This window comes from Branchiostoma floridae, chromosome 10 (assembly GCF_000003815.2).
Source record: "Branchiostoma floridae strain S238N-H82 chromosome 10, Bfl_VNyyK, whole genome shotgun sequence".
Lineage (NCBI taxonomy): Eukaryota > Metazoa > Chordata > Leptocardii > Amphioxiformes > Branchiostomatidae > Branchiostoma > Branchiostoma floridae.
This window is the reverse complement of record NC_049988.1, coordinates 10,052,786-10,073,032: the sequence shown is the minus strand read 5'-3', so window position 1 is coordinate 10,073,032 and position 20,247 is coordinate 10,052,786. Positions and strand designations below refer to the sequence as shown.

At 41.4% G+C, this 20,247-nt stretch overlaps 2 protein-coding genes across 5 annotated transcripts in view; both read right to left on the bottom strand.

Moving 5' to 3' along the window:
• Positions 1–322: 322 nt before the first annotated feature.
• On the bottom strand, positions 323–4,523 carry LOC118424045. 2 transcript variants are annotated; one of them, XM_035832492.1, is made up of 5 exons: positions 4,447–4,523; positions 2,728–3,561; positions 1,912–2,088; positions 1,315–1,432; positions 323–1,027 (listed from the first exon to the last, which is right to left on the bottom strand). In XM_035832492.1, exons 1-4 carry the CDS (start codon positions 4,477–4,479, stop codon positions 1,325–1,327), a joined length of 1,152 nt encoding a protein of 383 aa, XP_035688385.1. In that variant the 5' UTR covers positions 4,480–4,523; the 3' UTR covers positions 323–1,027; positions 1,315–1,324. The 2 variants fall into 2 exon arrangements, with proteins under 2 accessions (XP_035688385.1, XP_035688384.1); XM_035832491.1 differs by having other exon boundaries at positions 1,329–1,432.
• A 3,510-nt stretch (positions 4,524–8,033) lies between these two features.
• Positions 8,034–20,247, bottom strand: part of LOC118424087 — a 40,875-nt gene continuing 28,661 nt past the window's right edge. For all 3 annotated transcript variants that reach the window (XM_035832578.1, XM_035832579.1, XM_035832577.1), the window contains exons 3-4: positions 12,208–12,388; positions 8,034–9,362 (exon numbers count right to left, since the gene is read on the bottom strand). In XM_035832578.1, the coding sequence (XP_035688471.1) occupies positions 9,065–9,362; positions 12,208–12,388 (479 nt within the window). In that variant the 3' untranslated portion in view covers positions 8,034–9,064. The remainder of the gene's footprint in view (positions 9,363–12,207; positions 12,389–20,247) is intronic.

Sequence of the window (20,247 nt, the reverse complement as noted above, 5' to 3'; positions counted from 1 at the left end):
CATCGTTTAATCCGGGGAATCCAGCGGGTCACACTACAATGTCACAGCATAGGCAGCACGACTGAGCTTCCAGCCGGATATCTATCTTCCTTATAGGCGTTCTTTTTTTCATCACAGCCGATAAATACTCTGCTGTCAATCTCCCCCACCCCCATGCCCCTCGTCAGTATAAAATGCAACGTCATAACTTGTATTAATCTTTCGATGTTAGTTCGTGCTAGTTTGTTTCCCACTTTATAAGGATCCCTGACACGATGAAAGGATTTTGGAACGTTTTTATTTTTATTTTTAATTTTGTTAACAAATTTTAATCACCTGTAAGGTCAGGAAAGGGAGTAACGTTGTACAATGACCTATCTTACAACTTCATAATTCGGACGACATGCATCAATTAAGAAAGTTTCGAGCCACAGTTTACCAGTCTTAAGCAACGAGGAGACAGAGAGGTTATCTAGTCTTATCTAAATCGGTCAGCACAGGCTTAAGCCCGTACGTGGCGTGGTAGGTTGCCAATTTCGGATTAAAAACACTGCGCAGCTGTTCTGCTAGTCCGGAAAGGATAGTTGGTATGTGCTGCCAACATAATATGCAGTTCTAATGAACTTCAATAGAGGGCGCTAGTGTATGGTGGGGAACGTGTTTCCGTCAATCTACATGTGACTTCAGATGCCAAACGTGCCAAATACCTTTATTTTACAACAAAGCAACATTCAGATCACAGCAAAGCACACACTAAATATTTTGAACATTAAACTAAACATCTTTAACTTCAATAGATACCAAAATTGTTCCTAACGTCACATACGCATCAGCTATATCGCTTCGTTTACTGTTTAGGTCCAGACTTTGCAATTCTTCCTCCAGTTTTTGCTGCCTTTCTCTTTCCATTTTCAGTTTTTCCTCTATGTTGGCCATCTTCTGTTTGACCCCGATGCCGAGTCGCTGGAAGCTGGGAAGCACGTTCAGCAGCAGTTCCATGTCGTCTCGCAGGAGGGCGCTGCGATAGGATGCCAACTTCAGATCCTGTCTGAAACAGACGGACATCTCAAAATGTTGCCTGTTCTACTTTAGTTTCTTTGATGAAATCCTGTCTTTTCCCTTTTTTTTAAGTGTGAATTTAACTAGTCCAATATTATTTCAAAGATACCGTACTGGTTTCCCCGCCATACAACTTTTTTCTACGTACACTTGACATTCTTCCCCTAGCTAAGTCACCTCCAACCTTGAAATGAACACCAACATGGAAACAATGTTGAACATAATAGTAAATGGTATATCTAAAAACAGGAGTTGCTCAAGTTCGGGTTTACTCACCAATAACTGCTTACCTTGTCGACTGTAATTTCTGCTGGATGTGCCCCGCCTCTTCTTTCAGTTCCTCGTACTCCTTTATATCCTTCCGCCTCGAGAATTCTTCTAGCTGCTTGGTCATCTGTAGCAGTCCATCATTCCATAGATGTGTATGATATAACGTTATGTGGGCCGGGGAGAGTGAGAGAGAGAGAAGGGGGCAGAAAGCAAGAGTGAGAGAGGGATCGCGATACACATACACACAAGCACGCACGCGCGCGCACACACACACAGCGACACAGCCTGACTGTCACAGCCACACACAGCCACACACAGCCACCACACACACACGCACACACACACACACACACACACACACACAGACGCGCGCGCGCGCACACACACACACACACACACACACACACACACACGAACACACCGTGACAAACACACACACACACACACAAACACACACACACAGAAACAGAGAGAAAGTGAGGCACACACACACAGAAGGACAAAGACACAGAGAGTGAAAGAGTGCACACAAAGCAGGCGCTATGAAAATTATCACCGAGAAATATGCAAAGATTATCCGAGAAATCAACAACACCCATTTACCTTCTTCTCTGTTTCCTCCAGATCACTGATGTCAGTGCTGAGTTCCTCTGACGACACGGACGCCATCTGGAACGCCTCCGTCAGCTCGTCATAGCGGGCGTCCTTAGCTGTCAGGCCGGCCAGCTCCTCCCGATAGTCCGCCAGTTTCGTCTCCAGCTCCTGGATGGTTCGTGAGGTCTGTCGGGCAATGGTAACAAACCATAGTAAGGAACATTATTTTAGCATGACAGTTTATCTAACCGTTAAAATGGATTATGAATCTCTTGGATGGTCTGTGAAGTCTGTCAAGCAATGGTAACAAAACATAATAAGGAACATTTTATTAGCATGAAAGTTTATCTAGTTGTTAAAATACATTATGAAGAAATGAAATGTTTTACTCATAGGAATTTTTCGGCTATCTGACCTAATAGCACTGGACACGACCGGCCACAAAGTTTTGAAGTGTCTTGAATCTTGATATTTAGAATACTGGACTGATATTTGCTCATTTCTCCACTGACCTTCTCTCAATCGGGACGGGTTGCGACATCGACTTCTAACAACCTTTGACCCATGACGTCACACGTATCTATAATCACGTGTCCAGTGGGTCAGGCAGCTGCAGAGGACTGAGCGATTCAGTCGAAAATTCCTGTGAGTCTAATCTTTTGAAGTTTTAAGAACAGTTTATTTCTTCATAAGGCACATTGTACATGGATAATAAAAGGTCAGACATGCACGCCCAGTACAACTACAATACAGGAGACAAGTTTACTGTGATGATGATATAGCACATCCCGCATGTGTGTAACGTTACGTGGATATTCAGCCTACCTTACTAATTTTCCCGCGGAGTTCTTCAATCTGTCTCTCACGACTACTCCTCTCGTCTTTGCCAGCCCATTCGGACATCCCAACAAACAGCGTGACCCACTTCTCCGTGATGGCCACCGCTTTACCCGCCTTCGCGACCAGGTCTGGTACCAGCCGAGAGATGAGATGGAAGGGTCTGACACTATCGGTCTCCTCGCTGTTCTTGTTCGTCTCCGCCTCGAAGAGAACGACTGAGATCGGCCCGTCAGACGACAGCCTGCTCCACCGCTGCTCGAGTTTAAAAAGTCGTTTAACTGTCCGTAGAAACTTGGCGGTTCGTTCGTCACATTTTGAAGCCTGGGTCCCGTTCTCTATCGCTCTCGCCTGTAGGGTCTTCTTCCCTTTTTCAGACAAGACGGTGACCGCCTGTGCGTGACCTGTGAGAGGTGTCGCTGCCTTTTCCATGCCGTGAGCTGGAAAGAGGTTCTCTACAAGTGGTGTGTACACCCTCTCTGTGAAATACCTGTTTAACCTCTTCATATCATCAATGAGACGCAAAATGTCCACAAAGTACTCCAAAACACCCCTGTCGTCTACATCCCTGTTGCCATGGTTGTTGTCCAGTTGTAACCGTAACAAAAGTTGTCGGAAAAGCGCTAAGTTGGTGACGACTTCTAAACTTTGAAGTTGGCTCTTGCTATATGTGTTTTCCAGTCTTCTGATGTTGTTAAGGAACGTGTCCTCTGAGAAATGTGACGTCACTTCCTTTTCTAGAACTGCGAACGCATCCAGCTGTTTCCGGATGAGCTGTAGCTTAACCTGCAGTGAAGCTTTTTTCATGACGTCATCTCTTGTCTGTAGATAGATTTGGAAAGCACAAGGTCAGCAAACTCGTTTTGCTTGAAAACTTAGGTTATTTTCTAGGTATAAACGTGCTCTTTACCTAATGAAAAGGGACAACAATAAATACAAAGAACACACAATTGTATATATATAACGCTAGTTCACCTTTATCCGCGGGGTACCCTATATCCGCTGTATCTAACAGGGTATTTAGGAATGCCAAGTCTATGGACGGTGGTGTAAAGATTGCACTTTTTTCAAAATATTGCGGTTTGAAAATACCGTCCGTCTATTTGACATCCCCAATTTCGCTACTTTCAAATACAACGAATATAGGTTATCCCGCGGATAAAGGTGAGCAAACATTATATCAAAGACGCCATCATATCTATTTATAGATATATCGAATATTTCTAAAACTCTAGCTACTTTTGTACTCAGTTTCCATCCATGTCCAGCTATAAAAGAGCGCCCTTTCTTGCTATTCTCTACTGAAACGGGCTATCAGTTTCATCGCGTGTATGCCTTTACATGGACATTTCTGGGACGAGCTCTCTCCTTTCCCTGAACCGTTACAACATTATGTAACTTGCACATTTTGCCCATACCCAAAGCCTACTTCAGAAATTGTGCCCTGTCTTACAAAGTTATGTAAAGTAAGCCCCTGTCACAGGGCCTCCGTGACTTCAAAGTTTGCCCCCGATAAACTCCCAACTAAAGTCGGCGCTGGGTTGGGATACTTATAGGAATCTTGCCGACCAAATCCCGGCCACAGAGGACATTGCTTACAACTAACTCCTAACCATGGTTTGTAAAATGTTGGGTGGTTTACAATCGGCAATGTGTAACAGCGGCTATACTGCCCAACTACGATAAACTAACTTGAGTCATACTTACGTAAAAGTGACACCAGTCGCTTCGCGCAGCCATGGCTTTGACAGTGGAAAAATGATGAATTAGCTTTAAACAGGCGATCGTGATAGGCCGTCGATCCAACCTGACCTGAACCTTTGACGTGCGTGTAGTCGCGGGCACACCTATAAGTACCCGGACACTGTCATGGGCCACTGGTTACATTGTTCACTTATAAGGACGGAAAGAGACGGACTTGCCCATTTTTTGACTACATTAGACCACATTCCGATGATAAATCAAGAAACCTATCTATCTCGTATTGTGAATCTAATCTGTAGTTACGGTTGTGATCATTTTTTTCATCTCTAAACGTAGATGAACATTCTAAGTAGCCAATGTGAATTGTGAGAAAGGACGGATAACTTTTCTGTTCATGTTTCCATTGAAGTGCGTTTGGCATGACTAGCTAAAACAGCCTTAGCCGTCGTTGAACAAAGGATTTTCTATTTTGATCCTCTCAAAATGGTACTTGAGTGACGTAAGGGTGTTGATTTACATAATCGGCTTTGTGTGACTACATAACAGTGACTGACCGCTGTTTGGAGGATGACTCTTGATCGTGGATTGCTGGCACTTCCAGGTGTTGCTAGTGGATACTTGCACTTATGTAACAATGCCGCTTGTCGAGTACTTCATTGTGTAACTGTGTCAAGTATCTATGCAGCGTTACGTTGTGACGCCGTTGAACACGAATGTTTTACTTCTCAATCAGTTTCCATACAAAGGACAGCAGACATAAAGACATGGCACCTCCTAAGTTACGTAATGTTTTGGTACTAACATATTTGTGACGCTCGATGACACGGTGCTAGATAAAACATAGGTGGAAGGAAGTAGAATGAAACATAGTGCACCAACATGTGCCTCTCATCCATGTGCGTAACAAAACTGTACACTAAACTTTCTGATTTGTATAATATCTTTCCCACATATTTTTCTGCAGTGCATGTTGAGATGGAGACCATGGCTCTATGCAGATGTGCATGCCCGATAGTTCAACCACACCTGAGTCGACGTCATAACATCCAACTGTACAAGTCTACATGTAGTCGTCTAGTTTTGTATTCTTTCCTTCTCCTATCGTGCTTGTGTCACATAAGGGAAGAAAGTCTCATTGTTGTTACTTTAAGGAAATTGAGAAAGGAAACTACATCTGTCTGTTACACCTGAAATGCCATCCGGAACGACGAAGCAAATTCAGAATCCTGAACTAATTCTAGTTGGGTTGATAGTACTTTTAGACCATGACTCTATTCTTACGCTACATCTAGCATGAACTGATGTTTATCGTCGTTTTATTTGGAGTGGTCATCATCTAAAATTCATCTGATCTGTGATGTATTACTAGTATTTTTTCCGCCGCCAAAAAAACATCAGACGCCCCCAGGCGCTCAACGTTATACTGCAGCCTTATTTGAGGCATAAACACATCATTTCGAATTGAAGAATTAATCTATTGATGGGCAAACTAAGATATTCCAACATCTTCTTGTTTCACAAGATAAGATTGGGGATTTGGATGTGGTGTAGGTAGCCCTACTGACCGAGACAAGCTATAGAGATGTGCATGTACACTGGTTGGTCTATTGGTGGAATACTGAAGTGATATTTCATGGTTTTGCTTGTGAAATGTCTTGAATATTGACAGGAATGCTTGAATATCATCATTCTTGATTTCAAAATGCTCACAATATAGAAAACAAAGTCAAATATGATTGAAAAATTAAACCCCTTTGCGAGCCTTTCGCGATTTCCCCATTCCCGAAAACGTCGAAATTTGACAATTTGACGGTCTACTAAGCCACTTTTCAGGATACGGCCGGGAGCGGTACTGCAGGTTAGGCTATGATAGAGTTTAAAGCCTCAACTTGTAGATGGCGAAAATATACATGAAAGAAGGTTCAAAGCCAGTGATAACTTTCCCAAACAGGTCTAGACATCTTTATATACACAAAGAATTACTTTTCAAACACTTATTGACATATAAAAGATCGATTTTAGGCGCCGCGCGAGAAGCCCAGGTAACACCATGTCCGCCCGTCGAAGCGCCACCTACATTCATGTATACATCACATCTTGTACGTTATTAGTGGATTAAAGAGAAAGGTGGATACTAGATGATTTCCTTCATCAAGATTTTCCTTTTACTCAACCGTTTATCTGCTTATTTGGGGAAAGGATAAGTCAGAGAAGCCTGGATGATCACTCGGAAAACGTTATGCTCTTTCACCCCAACATCTGCTTGGAGACCTTATCCACATCAATTCTCCTGATAACTTTGGGCTTTTACTCCACTGTTCCTCCACTTATGTAATAAAAATATGTAGACTAGAATATAAAATGATAAAACAAAGACAAAAACATTTTGATGAAAGAACAATGATATAAGCGTTATGGTTTATGATGTAATCGATTGCTCTGTGTCTTCAATAACTCTTCTTCTACAAAACCAAGTTAGTATGGCCTCAGCCCGGGATATATGCAGATATGCATGTTTGGGATTGAATGTGCAGGTACCTACGTACAATGTTATCAAAATCGTCCTGAAAATATATAATATTGCAACTTATAAGCACATAGAAAATATATTTATATGATGTGTGATATGATTCAGCCATCATGTTCCAGTATCTAATGAGGACTTAGAACTGATTTCAACAGTAAAATCGTTGAAATGTATATCGGCACCGAAAAATAATGACCTTTCAAGCATATTGTTTACTAGACATTCTTTTGTGGAATCAATCAATTTTGTCATACTATCCAAATGCTACACCCATGTCTGGCTTTGAAAATGCTTTTTTCGATAGTTAAACTTTTTTTGGTACTTTCATTGTCTTCACTTCTGACATCGTGTGCAAACTGAAAGCTTAGCGGAAGTGATCAGTTGCTTCAGATCAATATTCAGGTATTAGTCTCAGTTCAACTTTTTCCTTTCAATCATACCGTGTAACTTCTGTTATGAGAAATGTATACTTGACTTTGTTTACGGATTGACATTAAAAGAGATATGAAGGGAGGCGAAGGCTGCGAGTTGTGCATATATATTTTTGTTCCACAAGCAAAACGTTTTAAGTCTGACTTCATATAAAATCATGAATGGCATTAACAATACTGTTTCCCAACAAAACAACTCTATTATGACAATCTGACGTTGTCATATGGGTTTTAGAGGTCATCTTCTTTGATTGGGAAGATTATGTCACAACATTGTGGGACATCTTAGTCCTACTTCAGACTGACAAGGAAAAGAAAGATATAATCATGTGTTCGTCATTCTGATCACTTAACTATGTCTTTAATTCCTCTCCACTCCATCTTCACTTCCAAGCCTGCTCTCAGTGGCAAGAGCTTTAACATTTCTAATAAGTTTTGGCAAGTACTTTGGCAATTAGAGGGCATTTTAGAATTGATACTTACTCCTCGAAAATGTTAAGACTTCTTCCACAGTGGGTCTCTTTCACTCGTGGTCCTGACACCAAAACAGCGAGTTGAATAAATTATGTTCATAAGCATTGATTGAGACAAATGATTGAAATCAGTGCTGGACATTAACTAACATGAAGCAATTGATTGGAAATAACAGATATTTATTTGTAAAGATAGAGTATGCCGTCATACCCAAGCTCACAAACATCAAAGGTTATGTCAACTTAACAATGTTGAAACCTGAACCTTTGTTAGTAAGACTTTGGACATATGTGAGTTACCTTTTTACACAAAACTCACATCGCTAAGCACTGTTCAAATCACGTGCGAAAATAGCTTCCCTTCATTGCTCTCACATATCGTTTCTTCCATCGAAAGTATCGTACTACAGATGAAGTATTGAACGATGCCAGCATTCATGATGCATACGTTCCATCTTTTACTATGTGTGTCATTCGCAGCTTTGTTGCCTTAAACAAACGCATGGTAATGAAAATACAAAGATATACATCACGGGTTTTACACCAATAAAACTCTTTAACTCCATTGTATCACATAATGTTGGACTGAACCTTTTATATCCCATACTTACATGAACATGTATCTACAATGAAACCTCAACCAAGTACAAATAGTGAAATATCAATAGGCAAACAGGTTTAACTGTTAGAGGAATGTTCAGCTTTTCAATCTTGTCTCTCCTCTTACAGAGTGGGATGGATAAGATATCTTCTTCCTGAAACAGCTTCTAGTATCTTGTCCTCTTAGTTTCTAATTGATAAACCAATGCATCATGACTGTATACTCTTCACCCTTAGCGTGTGATATATACAAGAACATTTGGCTTCACTTCATTTTCTTCACGGTAAAGTTTCTCCCATAAATAAAGTCATCATTCGTAACATTATTACACGTTCACTATTACGCCATTTTACAGAGGTAATAAACTTTTCACGAAACAAGTTTTAATTTTCGAAAAAGACGACCCATCGAAGATAACAAATTTGAACAGGTAACTACGTATACAGAACTATATAACTCAGTCCGTGTACAGTTCTGTGACAATTCTGTTTGAAGGAAATAATTCAGCAGTATACAGGAGCCTTGTGGTTGGTCGTTATGTTGTTTGTTTCACGCCGCCATGTTCGATTGTCGCCATTTTGGATAGTAGTTACAGTCCGTTTGAACAGCAGAATCTGATGTATTTCCTTGGGGAACATGTCGTGGTGATTAACAGAGCGATGATGAGGATGACAATAGCGAATGACACGGAGGATATTGCTGAAATCATCTCCAAGAACTCGTCCGTTTCAGGGTCGACATGCTGACTGTGCGTACCGTTGCAATGAGCAAAGAAATTCCGGTGGACACTGAGCATGAATTCGTCTCTAAGAATGTGTAAACTTTGGTCTGAGCAATTCATCAAGCTCGCAACACGTCCGTGGCATCTCGTCAACTCGAAGTAGGGCCTGCAGAAAGATACACAAGAGAAAGAAAGGGAACAAAGAATGTTAAAAACAATCCTCATCATTGTAACGCCATGGCTGACATTCACTGGATACCACTAACACTGAGCAAAAATCGAGAAAAGTGCTGAAAAGGATTATGAAAATAATCAAACACACAGAATAAAGTCAATAATAGATCCTTAATATCATTGCTCTGTTATTAGGAGGTAGGTTGTGTTGCTTCAGGTGATGGTGTAATAAATAAATATTCGCTTCTTTCATAAGACGGCGTGACCAAGTGGTTCCCCCTGGCGTTCGAGCATATATTGCATCGTTAACTTATCCACACCCTACAGCATTTTGATATGAAAATTGGACCTGTCAATGGATCAACAGAGAATAGAGCAATCCATTTGTTGAATGCCTTCTTGTTTCACACAGTACGAATGAGACCTGAATGCTGTAGCCCTAGAGAACGTTACACTTTACAGAACATGTGCACCGGATCACTTCAACCACTAGTATGTACAAGAAACGTGTCATATATGACTAATATCCAATGGTTTTCTTTGTGCAATGTCTTATTAACTGTCATTCTTGATTTTGAATGGTCGTATTATCAAAACAAAGTTAAACAAGCCTAAGAAATTCAAACCCCTTTGCGAGCCTTTCGTGATTTCCCCATTCCCGAAAACACCGAAATTTGGCAATTTGACGGTCGCCTTAGCCACTTTTCAGGACGCGGCCGGGAGCGGTACTGCAGAAAAGGCTATGATAGGGTTTGGGGTCCTGACTTGTAAAACGTGAGACCGTAGGTTTAACACAGTGAAAACTTTTCAAATTAGGTCCAGACTTCTTTACATACATCTATAATTATATTTAAGACATTAGTTTACATAAATGGACGGATTTCAGGTGCTGCGCGAGAAGCCCAGGTAACACCATGTCCGCCCGTCGAAGCGCCACCTATATTCAGGTATACATCACGTCTTTTGCGTTTTAAGTAATACGAGAATATATGTGGACACCATCCGTTTCTTTTAACATAACAGGACGTTTAGTTAACTATTCATCTGCTTATTGGGGGTAAGGGACTGTCAGAGAATCCCGGCCGTCACTCAGAAAATGTTACGCGTTCTTTCAACCCAACATCTGCTTGGAGACCGTATCCTCATTGCTATGCCAACTTTGCATTACTTGTACTCCGGGCAGAGATTACTCATGCCCCATATCTCCACATACGTATGCAGTAGCGAGATGTTGGTGGAGCTACGCAGGTTTTCTACAACTTAGTGAAATCTACTTGCTTCTTTTTGTTCGTGACAGTGCATTTGACTCGTAGTCGTGAGTAATTCCCAATCATGCCGCGAAGCTACCTGTACTGTTATCCCTCAATAAGAGCAACAAACTTCTGATACTCCATTCATCCATTCACGCCACAAACAGGTGACACCTGTTCGCCGCTTGACGGTATTGAAGCGCCGTCTAGTAACGACTGACGGTACTGCAGCCAGAAAATATTTGACCAACTTCCACCAAGAATTCTTTGTTATAAATGGGCATGATTGACCTGGTGAGTCAGTCCATGGGAAGGTTTACATTTCCTCTTACGAACTGCGCCGGCCAAACTCCCCTGGCAAATATATCCCCATAGTCAGCGTAGTTTAGTAATACATGTAACGTTAGCAGTATTCCTCTGAACAGTGATTTATAGTTCCTTCAGAAGTGTCGTCTGAGGCATTGGGAACGGAAATCGCTTCTCTGTTAACGTAACGAACTTAAATACAAGTAAACAGGCTCATAGAGTACACATGTAAGGGCGTGTTGAATACGAAATTCGCCAGTAGGTGCACTACATGGATTTGTCGTAATCCTAATAACCGCTAAATGTCGCTATTCACAGTCCAATGGGAAACCTAATGAACCTAATGGTTAACATTACATCTAAAACATTGCCTACAAATTCCGCTAGGCGTCGTTTCTGTACCGTTTGTCCACCGGCGTCCGCGAGCCAATGCCCTGGTACACTGGAGGCCGGAGTATACCGCGCTGAACTGAAGATTTTACCGGGTTGGGAGGGAGTCTAGGACGGTTGAACTTTAGATTAAATATCTGAGTGGTCCGTTTGTCATAAAATAAGCCGCGGTCGGGTTGGTACCTGGGGTGATACGGAATACACCGTGTTTTTGTATTCTATATTAACCTCTAGTTGTTTTAACTGCCTAGAATGATGTTGCCTGGTGTGACATAATCTCTAGAAAACGCCATTTTCTACAATTAACGATATGAAGAACAAATTCACTTTTCCAAATGAACCTTCACCTAATTTATTAGCTTGTTTATGTTTGATTCAATTTTAAACCAGACACAGACTACTCAGTGTCGTAAAGAATCGCTTGATACATGTAACTGAGACTTTCTGTCGCCGCGAAGTGTTTTGATATTGACCTAGCAGACACAATCTAAACAGTGACCTATGTGGTCGAATGGAACATTATTGCACTGAGATTATGTCATTAGGCGCCTGAAGGGGGGACAACTGTCAATATTGTCTCAACAAAGTCAGTCAATGACCTTGAAGTTCACGTTGTGACGTGTTTTGCTTTACTCCATCCCCACGTTCCACCATTATATTTCCTGATTTTCTAAAATTGTCAAAAGTGATAGTTTTAGACTGAAGCTGCAGGGTTTTGAAAACCCTCTCCAACAGAATTTCTTCAGTGTCACTGACGAAAACAACGGATGTTGTTTGAAACGTCTGACCGTTTCCAAAATCATCTCCAGTTGCTTGAGTAACTACTTTTTGGCGTATCTTATTACCTGGATGTCTAACCTTCATCGACAAATAATAAATGTTTTGACTTACTGGATGACGTCAGGCCAGCTGCACAGGACCAGAGGCAGGTCGCCGTGCGTTCTGTTCGCCGTGTCGTGGACGGCCTTCAGGAAGAAGTACTTACAACTGTCACAATAAAGCTCGTACATCGTCATGTCGCTGCAGAAGTCAACAAAGTCGTCTGCAGCCATCGTGTGTGACAAGAACATTACTACGGGGGTGAAAACAATAGAATATTAGAATATTAGAAATTAGAAAGGTAACATTTGCAAATAAATATAGAATGTTTACTTTCAAGGCATATTTGAGCTTAACAAACCACAGCTCTGTTTAGTTTTACTGCCTACGATCACCAGCCCACCCAGCTCTATCCTGTCACTTGCTATATAATGTAATCCAACTCCACATTGATACCTGCTACTTAACCAGTACTTCAGTAATCTTTTCTTATACATAGTTAAGTAAGAGGTTTACGCTTTAACCGCTGGTTTTTAAAGCCCAACCATGAGACTACCGTTCAGCACCAAGGACAGGGATCGGATATCAAACTGTTAATTCAATGTACAAGGGAATTCGTGACTAGAGGAGGGTTATAAACATTCATTGGCAGATCCATGTACAAGTTTTTATAATTCTAAATACCAAAGAGCTCGAATACAGGTCATTGTCACCTGTAAAGGTTGTACATTATCAGTAACATTGTAACTTTTCAGATGTCCATGATCGTTTTTCTTTAACACAATATCATGTTTTCTTTCAGAATTTCTATCACGGTGAATAGACTTGGAAACGGTTCAGAATGACAGGGAGAATTAGAGATTTGGCTTTGCCCCCCTTCCTCACGTACATATGATATCGTCCTCTTGACTTCCCCCTTGTACTAGTTCTGAACCATTCCTTAAGTTGACTTTAATGATTAATTTTTGACCTTTCAGTGATAAAGGACGCGTTTCTGCACTAATCCTGTGTGAAATGGGGTCCCTCCTCAACCGTACGTGGAAAAGCTTTATCTTGATAACAATACGCTTCTAAACAGTTCACGTGGAAATAACAATCTTTCACCTCGCCAGCTTCCATCATTGTAAGCCATCGTCTATTGCCACATACCATAACATAAGACCAGCACACGCTTATTCATTGGTGATAACAGTCACAGTAGTGCCTGTGGCGATGGGAGGTTTTCCGTGCAAAATCTCCAGGAGTTGATCTGTTTTATTTTGTGAACAGTAAGTCCTACTATCGTATTGGCTATAAAGTTTGCGACGTGTGCATTATGCAAGTATAAGAAAAGAACCGGAGAAACTTAAGAGACAAATCTCTTCTTATCAGTGCTAGACACATGATAATCCAATTAGTAAGCTTCAGCCAACGGTCTGTCATGTGTGCCATGTCAGTTAGAGATTGCAGCATTTCAGAAATCGACCCAAGAGCTCCGTAACGAATACACATTCGGCTTAATAGAATCTCCCGGCGCCAGTACATTAGGTTGGGGTGAAACGATATGATTCACGTTTAGACACTCTGCAGAATAATTTCAGAATCCTAGTCAAACAGGCGTCACAGAAAAACGCAAGGCAGTGGGGATTACCACTCTGTAACGGTTACCAAATTTGGGGCCAACTTTTAAAGGCTGAGGCTATTAAGGGGTTATTCTTTTTCACACATGACATCACCGTTGTCTTCAATATGATAAATAGTGGTAATCCCGCAACCCGCATCTGTAGCCCCCATCGTTAATGCCCGACAGCAGGGTAGTAAGTGGATGTACTTCTGACAAGTGATGCATTAGATGGCGAATATCGCGCACCAATGTCAAGTGTGCCACCCTCATTTATAGATTGCATCCATTTGGCCGTACTTCTACTCATCAACCATGCTGTTCAACCACTTAAAGCTCCAGGTACTTATGATGTTTCGCACAGTACGTGCATCTAGTACGGACCATTGGTGATGCGCGAATGCTGTATGTATTAAACCGTAGCAAACTTCGGTAAAACGTAAATAAAAGCTAACAATTATTCTACAAATCTAAATCGATAGATGTACATGCTGGAAACTACTATGTCACAGTAAACGGCTTTGGAAATACAGTATACTTTAAACCTTGATTAAGATGAATTACATAGATGTCGCTACTCTTTTTATATGACCTTTAAGATGCAAGTGGATTAAGTAGACATTAAATTCTCGCCATTATTGATGGCTAGAATAGAAAATGAAATTTTGTTAAAACACTTAAAAACTTTGTTTAAGTCTGTAAAACTTTATAAATCACATCTAACGTTACATGTGTTAATTAGCGATAATTCATATCGTGTTATTTGACATGAAGCCTGCCAAATGCTAATAAAGTTCTTTGACTAAAGTAAAATGAATAGGATATTTCATTGCAGTATCAAGACATGCCACTAGGAGGCCCACTGCATTTTTGGAATTGCAACACCAAACTTTACCCTAATACAAAAACATCATCGAATCCAACTGAACACCTGATTGTCGGGAACTCTTGCCCTCACACATTAGGACACGCGCGCGGCCACGGAAAACATAATCACCGCTTTTACGGAGATATTCACACTGCCAACAGATACTGTCAAAACCGGACATTTTGGCAGCTAAAGAACAACACTACCCGAAAGCAGAGTGGCACATACGTAACCACACAACCCGTCAGCTGTGAAAACAGTCGCAGCTACATGTCCACCCTATGGGGTACCGGAAATAAGATTAAACTTGATCTTTCACAAACACACTCTGAAACAGTTCTCACTATGGTGGCCTGGAGTACTAGTACTTAGATGGTATGAACTCGACTCGTGGGTTAAGCCCTTGTCACACATCCATGACCTTCCCATGACTTTGCTCCGAACCACTCCCAACCAGTGTCGGCGCTGGGTTTTATAGTAGCTTCGAATCCATCTGGTTCTAGCTCCAATTCGCTCATTCTTAACAGATATTTTATTGATTCTAACATATGTCATTACCCATATCTTAATAAAAATAATGATATAATGTTTCGCTCAAAATGTTTTTGCAGTGAGGCGCAGCAAGTAATAACACATGCTAGAATCAATGAAATATTAATTGGTCACAGTTACAGAGTCTAAAGTAGGGTCTATTTTGGACAAGATTTTAAAAGGACTTCAGTTGGTGACAATCCGCCATTTTGAAAAGTGGCCGTTGCCGTGGCAACCAGAGACCACAGACCTAAAGCTCTACATTAGACTAGTAGGCAGCCTTGCCGCCCCATTCACAACTCCAGATAAGCTTCCTAACAACTAACTCCCAACCATGATAGTCGGAGAATGCCGGAAGGCTATGTTTGGCTATGTGTTACAAGCTAGGGCTTTATGCATCTGCTGGAGATGATGGGGGCTTCAAAACCGATATGAGTGCCATATCCCCCGTATTTCCATCGCCGTACATATCTCTGTAATATGCCGACTCCATCTGGATTTTCTTCCATCAATATGTGCAAAGAAGTATTAGAATGTTCAACTTCACTCTAAATGAGATTTTCGTATTACTAAGACTCTCGAAAGGTGAGGCCAAACACTTGCTTGTACAGTAAGTACTCTTCTATAGAGTAGAATTGTGGTGATGGAAAATATATTTCCCTCTTAGTATATATGCACATATGCTTCGCTCTTCAAATGCATGTGGTCGATATATGATGATCGTTAACGTTATGTCTAATTTACAAGCCAGTGAGACTACAATCGTAGCACATATATTTTAGTTTAAAGTTTCCCCGTCAAATCGCTGGTGAAGTCCCAACTCCAATATTTAGCTGAACATTCATATTAGCAATATAATGTCCAACGTAAAATGAGTGATGAAACGAAATCTACTTGGAAAGGAAAATGATATCACCAGGCCTATCATGTGGCGTTCACGTGGAAATTAAAAGAGAAAGAAAAGACATTGTTTCCTGTCCATTCCTGGGCGTCGAAAACAGAATGTTTTCGCTTTGCAATGGCTTCGATATTTGATGTTATACAGTATCATGGCACCATCTGGAAATATATTCCATTCTGAGACCTGGGCTCTCATGGGAGGAAAGATGAATCCAGGGGCTATTTTCTTTTCTGTGGGTTTGAAAGTTAACTATAACAGGCAGTACCACTCATGGCGTACTCATGGCAGGTACGTGGTGGCTCATACACAGGCAGGGCTCGAAATACGTTTTTTTTTGCATATCTGCAGGTAACATTGGAAATTACAAAGTTTATCTGCACCACTATGAATTGAGGAAGTATGGATCATATACTTAATTTGTTCAGAAACCATTGCTATTTTTATACTTCATAGGTGGTGACAGTCAATACAGCTGATAACAATCCATATACACCTACCTCATAGGACATTTATGTATAAAACCCAGTACATGGACCAGTGCAGGTTAGGTTCAAGTAGACATCATATCAGAAATACCTGCACAGCTAGCTCCAATTTTACCTGCACTAACCTGCATATGCAGGTGGTATTCCGAGCCCTGTCAGGGTTATCAGAGATGATTAATGATACACACAGGCCTAACCAAACACCAGGGGAACAGGCTTATATTCATAACACCTCGCCACTAATCAAACATGGCAACCAAAGCGTTTCTAAGCCGTCCTACTACGTCATCAACGCCTCAGAGCCTAGGGCAAGCTTTCAAAGTCACGACTCCTTTGAACTTGACGTGGGCGTCTTAAAATCCCTTGGTGATGAGTTGTAAAAGTGATCTTGACCATAAACACTGTAGTGAACATCTTGACCGTATGCACTGTAGTGAACCTGACCGTAAGCAATTTCTCGCAAGAAGTGGGAGCTAAATAACAAAGGGTCAGAGATGGCAACGGGAGATAAAGATATAGCAATTTGTCATCAAGTGATGCTCAGCATCCTCATAACTCGTAACTATAGGGCAATGTATGTCAGCTAATATTACCATGAATTAGATATTCTTCACGACACAGATCTAACGCATCATGTATGAATGTCAAGGGTATGTCCTATCACACGTTGAGTCACGCTATCCCCTTGTCTCACACAGTGTTCTTAGTGTGAACGTCATGTACGTCCCATAACCTTCAAACAGCTTTACAGTACGTCATAAAAAACACGCAATCCGAGTTCCCGAGCCGACATGTGGGTCCTTCATTCCGTTTTATTGTCTGAGTAATTCCGCCGCGTCGTCTAGATTGTAGATTTAGAACTAATGTTTGGAACAGTAGAGTTGTAAAGTACGCGTTTCAGAGATGGAATAACCTATATATATTCATGAATATTGCAAGTTGTCAGAAAGGTTGCGCTTGTTTTACGATTACTTTTGACTCTTCGCCAATCTAAATTGCAAACCGCTATCGCTGGAATAACAAAACACATTAAACTTCTGTAATATAGCAGTAAAAGCAAACAATCGGCTTAGTTTGATGGGTTTGCGCAGAAGCATCAGGGTTGCGGAAATTCTCAGTCGTTTCGATTCTGTACCCAGTAAACTGGTCGTTAGGTGGACTATCGCAATAATTGGTCAATGATGTGATATGATAAGTGATGAAATGCGGGCGTTACCTGGGCCAGAGATATTACTCAAGCTGCATTTATCTTGTAGAGTTCAACCAAGAAGGTCACTTACGCAGTTAATCATTGTAAAGTATAAGATCTACTTTTTGATAAAGTACCGACGGTCCGCGCCTCACAGTAACCCCAGTATGTTTGCCAATGGAGAGTTGTTGAACTTTGAAACTTTGAGACATATCGCATTCTAGACCTATTCTACAGGACGACGGAAATGGATGTATCCAGGCTGATTGTCTGAAGCCCCTGGAATATGTCTTCTGTTATTGCCTTCCAAATAGAGAGCTGTGTAGGTCATGGGGTCGGCTCAACCTGTAGGAAGAGGCAGTGTGCGCTAGACCTGGCTGACACATGCTGATTGAACTGCAAAACTCCAGCTCAATACCGTCAGCACTTAAGCTCAGCTAGGATAGGTTCTTTGTTTGTAGAATAGATTGGCGCACTTTTTGAAGTTGATGTATCTTGAAATGCTAAGAACGCCGACCTTCACCTAAAAGAAGGAGGAAGATGTATCTATATCAATTATTCTCCCATGCAGAGCCTAGCCCATGGCTTGTGCAAAATACATTAGGAAGGCTTAAACGAGTGCGTTATGAGTGTGGCATTTAGACGGCGAATGAGAGGATCGTATCTACCTAAAGAGAACTTTTAGGCAATTCTCTGATTGGTTGAAAGCTAGTTGGTAGCCACGCCCGCAATAAATTTTCACATTTCCGAACCAGGGCCCGGCCGGGCTGTTTTGGGGAACGAAAAATGTGATATAAAAGTCCACAAAACACAAAACGAACCACAAATAATTAAACAGTATGCCTTTGAACAGCATGCATTTTGCATATCTATTGTCATAAACTTTAATTTTTCGTTTCCGCAAACATCCCGGTGTGACAGCGATCTCGCCCCCCCTGGGATTTCGCCCCCCCGGGGGGCGAGATCACTAGCGTTTTCGCCCCCCTTTAGCGTTTTCGCCCCCCCCCCCCCAAGAGCAGCTGGTTACTACATATTACAGGTGCGCTACCTGGTACTATACTGCACCTGGGGAGTAACGTATCTGGTGTGTTACCTGGTACCTATATGGCACCTTATTACCGTACCGTAAGATGTCATACCTCGAAAGTCAATACTATATTGTTCGGTGCAAACATGACATTGAAATGAAAAAGACAATTTTTGCAGCTGAGGTGGCATAAAAACAGTGCTACTGCGAACGTATAAATCAACACCGTCTATGGTACGGAATACGTCAGCTATATGTTTTCAATTTGTCACAGTGTTTTCTTTCTTGTGCTGGAAACATTTCCAAAGCACTAACAAAAACACACGTGAATAATAGTTTCTCATTATAAACACTATCTACGCGCAAGTTGATATAGCTGTTGCTAAATGCTACACAAACACTGGTAAAGTACCAGTCTTAAGAAACACGGGTAAATGCATCAGTTCCTAAATACTAGAAAAAACAGTCATGTTGGAGGTGAAGATATCCCTTGGCCAGGTGCATATACCAAAATGTGCGTTATTCTAATTAATACCTAATATTTGCATAATTAATAAAGACATTACATAGTTCTTTTGTGGTCACTTCATGGTAGAGACTTCATATTGGAGATATATAGGTTGCTTGAGGACAGGTGAATACAATGAAATACATTTTATGTCAAGACTCAGGTATATGCAATAATGGGAATACAAGGGAACCAACCCTCCTTGTCTGAAACTATCTTATTACCATGTAATTACGTTAATATTGATACTATGAATGGAGTTATGTATCAAACTCGTGTACTTATATCATTCTGAAACTGCATTTTGTGATTTATACCAATCAACTTCTAAAATGTCATGTAAACCCGTTTTTTTTGGGGGGGGGCGAAATCGCTAAAGGGGGGCGAGGTAGGGGGGCGAGATCACTAGCCGGGGAGGGCGAGATCGCTAGTGATTTCGCCCCGGGGGGGCGAGATCGCTAGTGATTTCGCCCCCGGGGGGGCGAGATCACGGGGGGGCGAGATCGCTGTCACACCGGCCTGGCCCTGGTTTGGAAAAGTGATGTAGGCCTTAGCAAATCCTCCCAAAATGCAGTAAGCGTGGCTCTATTTAGAAGAATGAAACCTTTTCACCTTTCTGAAACCTCCACCCCCCTCCATCACTCACCATTGCAGTGACACTAATACATTGAGACAAATCTTGACGATAATGTATCAAATATTGATCGCGGTAATAGCGGGTTGTCGTCTAGAATGAACTGCCCGCAATACCCACAGGGTTCAACAAGACAAGTGTACAAGCTAACCCAAACTGACATTAGCATCAATCAAAGTCTGACTACAGCATTCAATCTATAGGGAACATGCCTAGCTTCGCAGTTTGGCTATAAGTTACCCAGTTGTACTCACATCTCCATTCCGTTAGGACTGAGACCTATTTCTGTGACAGAGCGATTTGACCAGAGCGCTCAAAGAATTTCATAGATCACAGGCGATTTTTACGCTTTGTGTCTCAAGTTGTCTT

What these genes read in the sequence shown, in the direction of transcription:
- LOC118424045 (XM_035832491.1), bottom strand. Translation starts at nt 4,479, where the DNA reads ATGGCTGCGCGAAGCGACTGGTGTCACTTTTAC. An exon ending in TCCGCGGGAAAATTAGTAAG is followed by an intron (nt 2,089 to 2,727) that starts GTAGGCTGAATA and finishes ATTGCCCGACAG; the next exon opens with ACCTCACGAACCATCCAGGA. An exon ending in CAGAAATTACAGTCGACAAG is followed by an intron (nt 1,028 to 1,328) that starts GTAAGCAGTTAT and finishes CGTCTGTTTCAG; the next exon opens with ACAGGATCTGAAGTTGGCAT.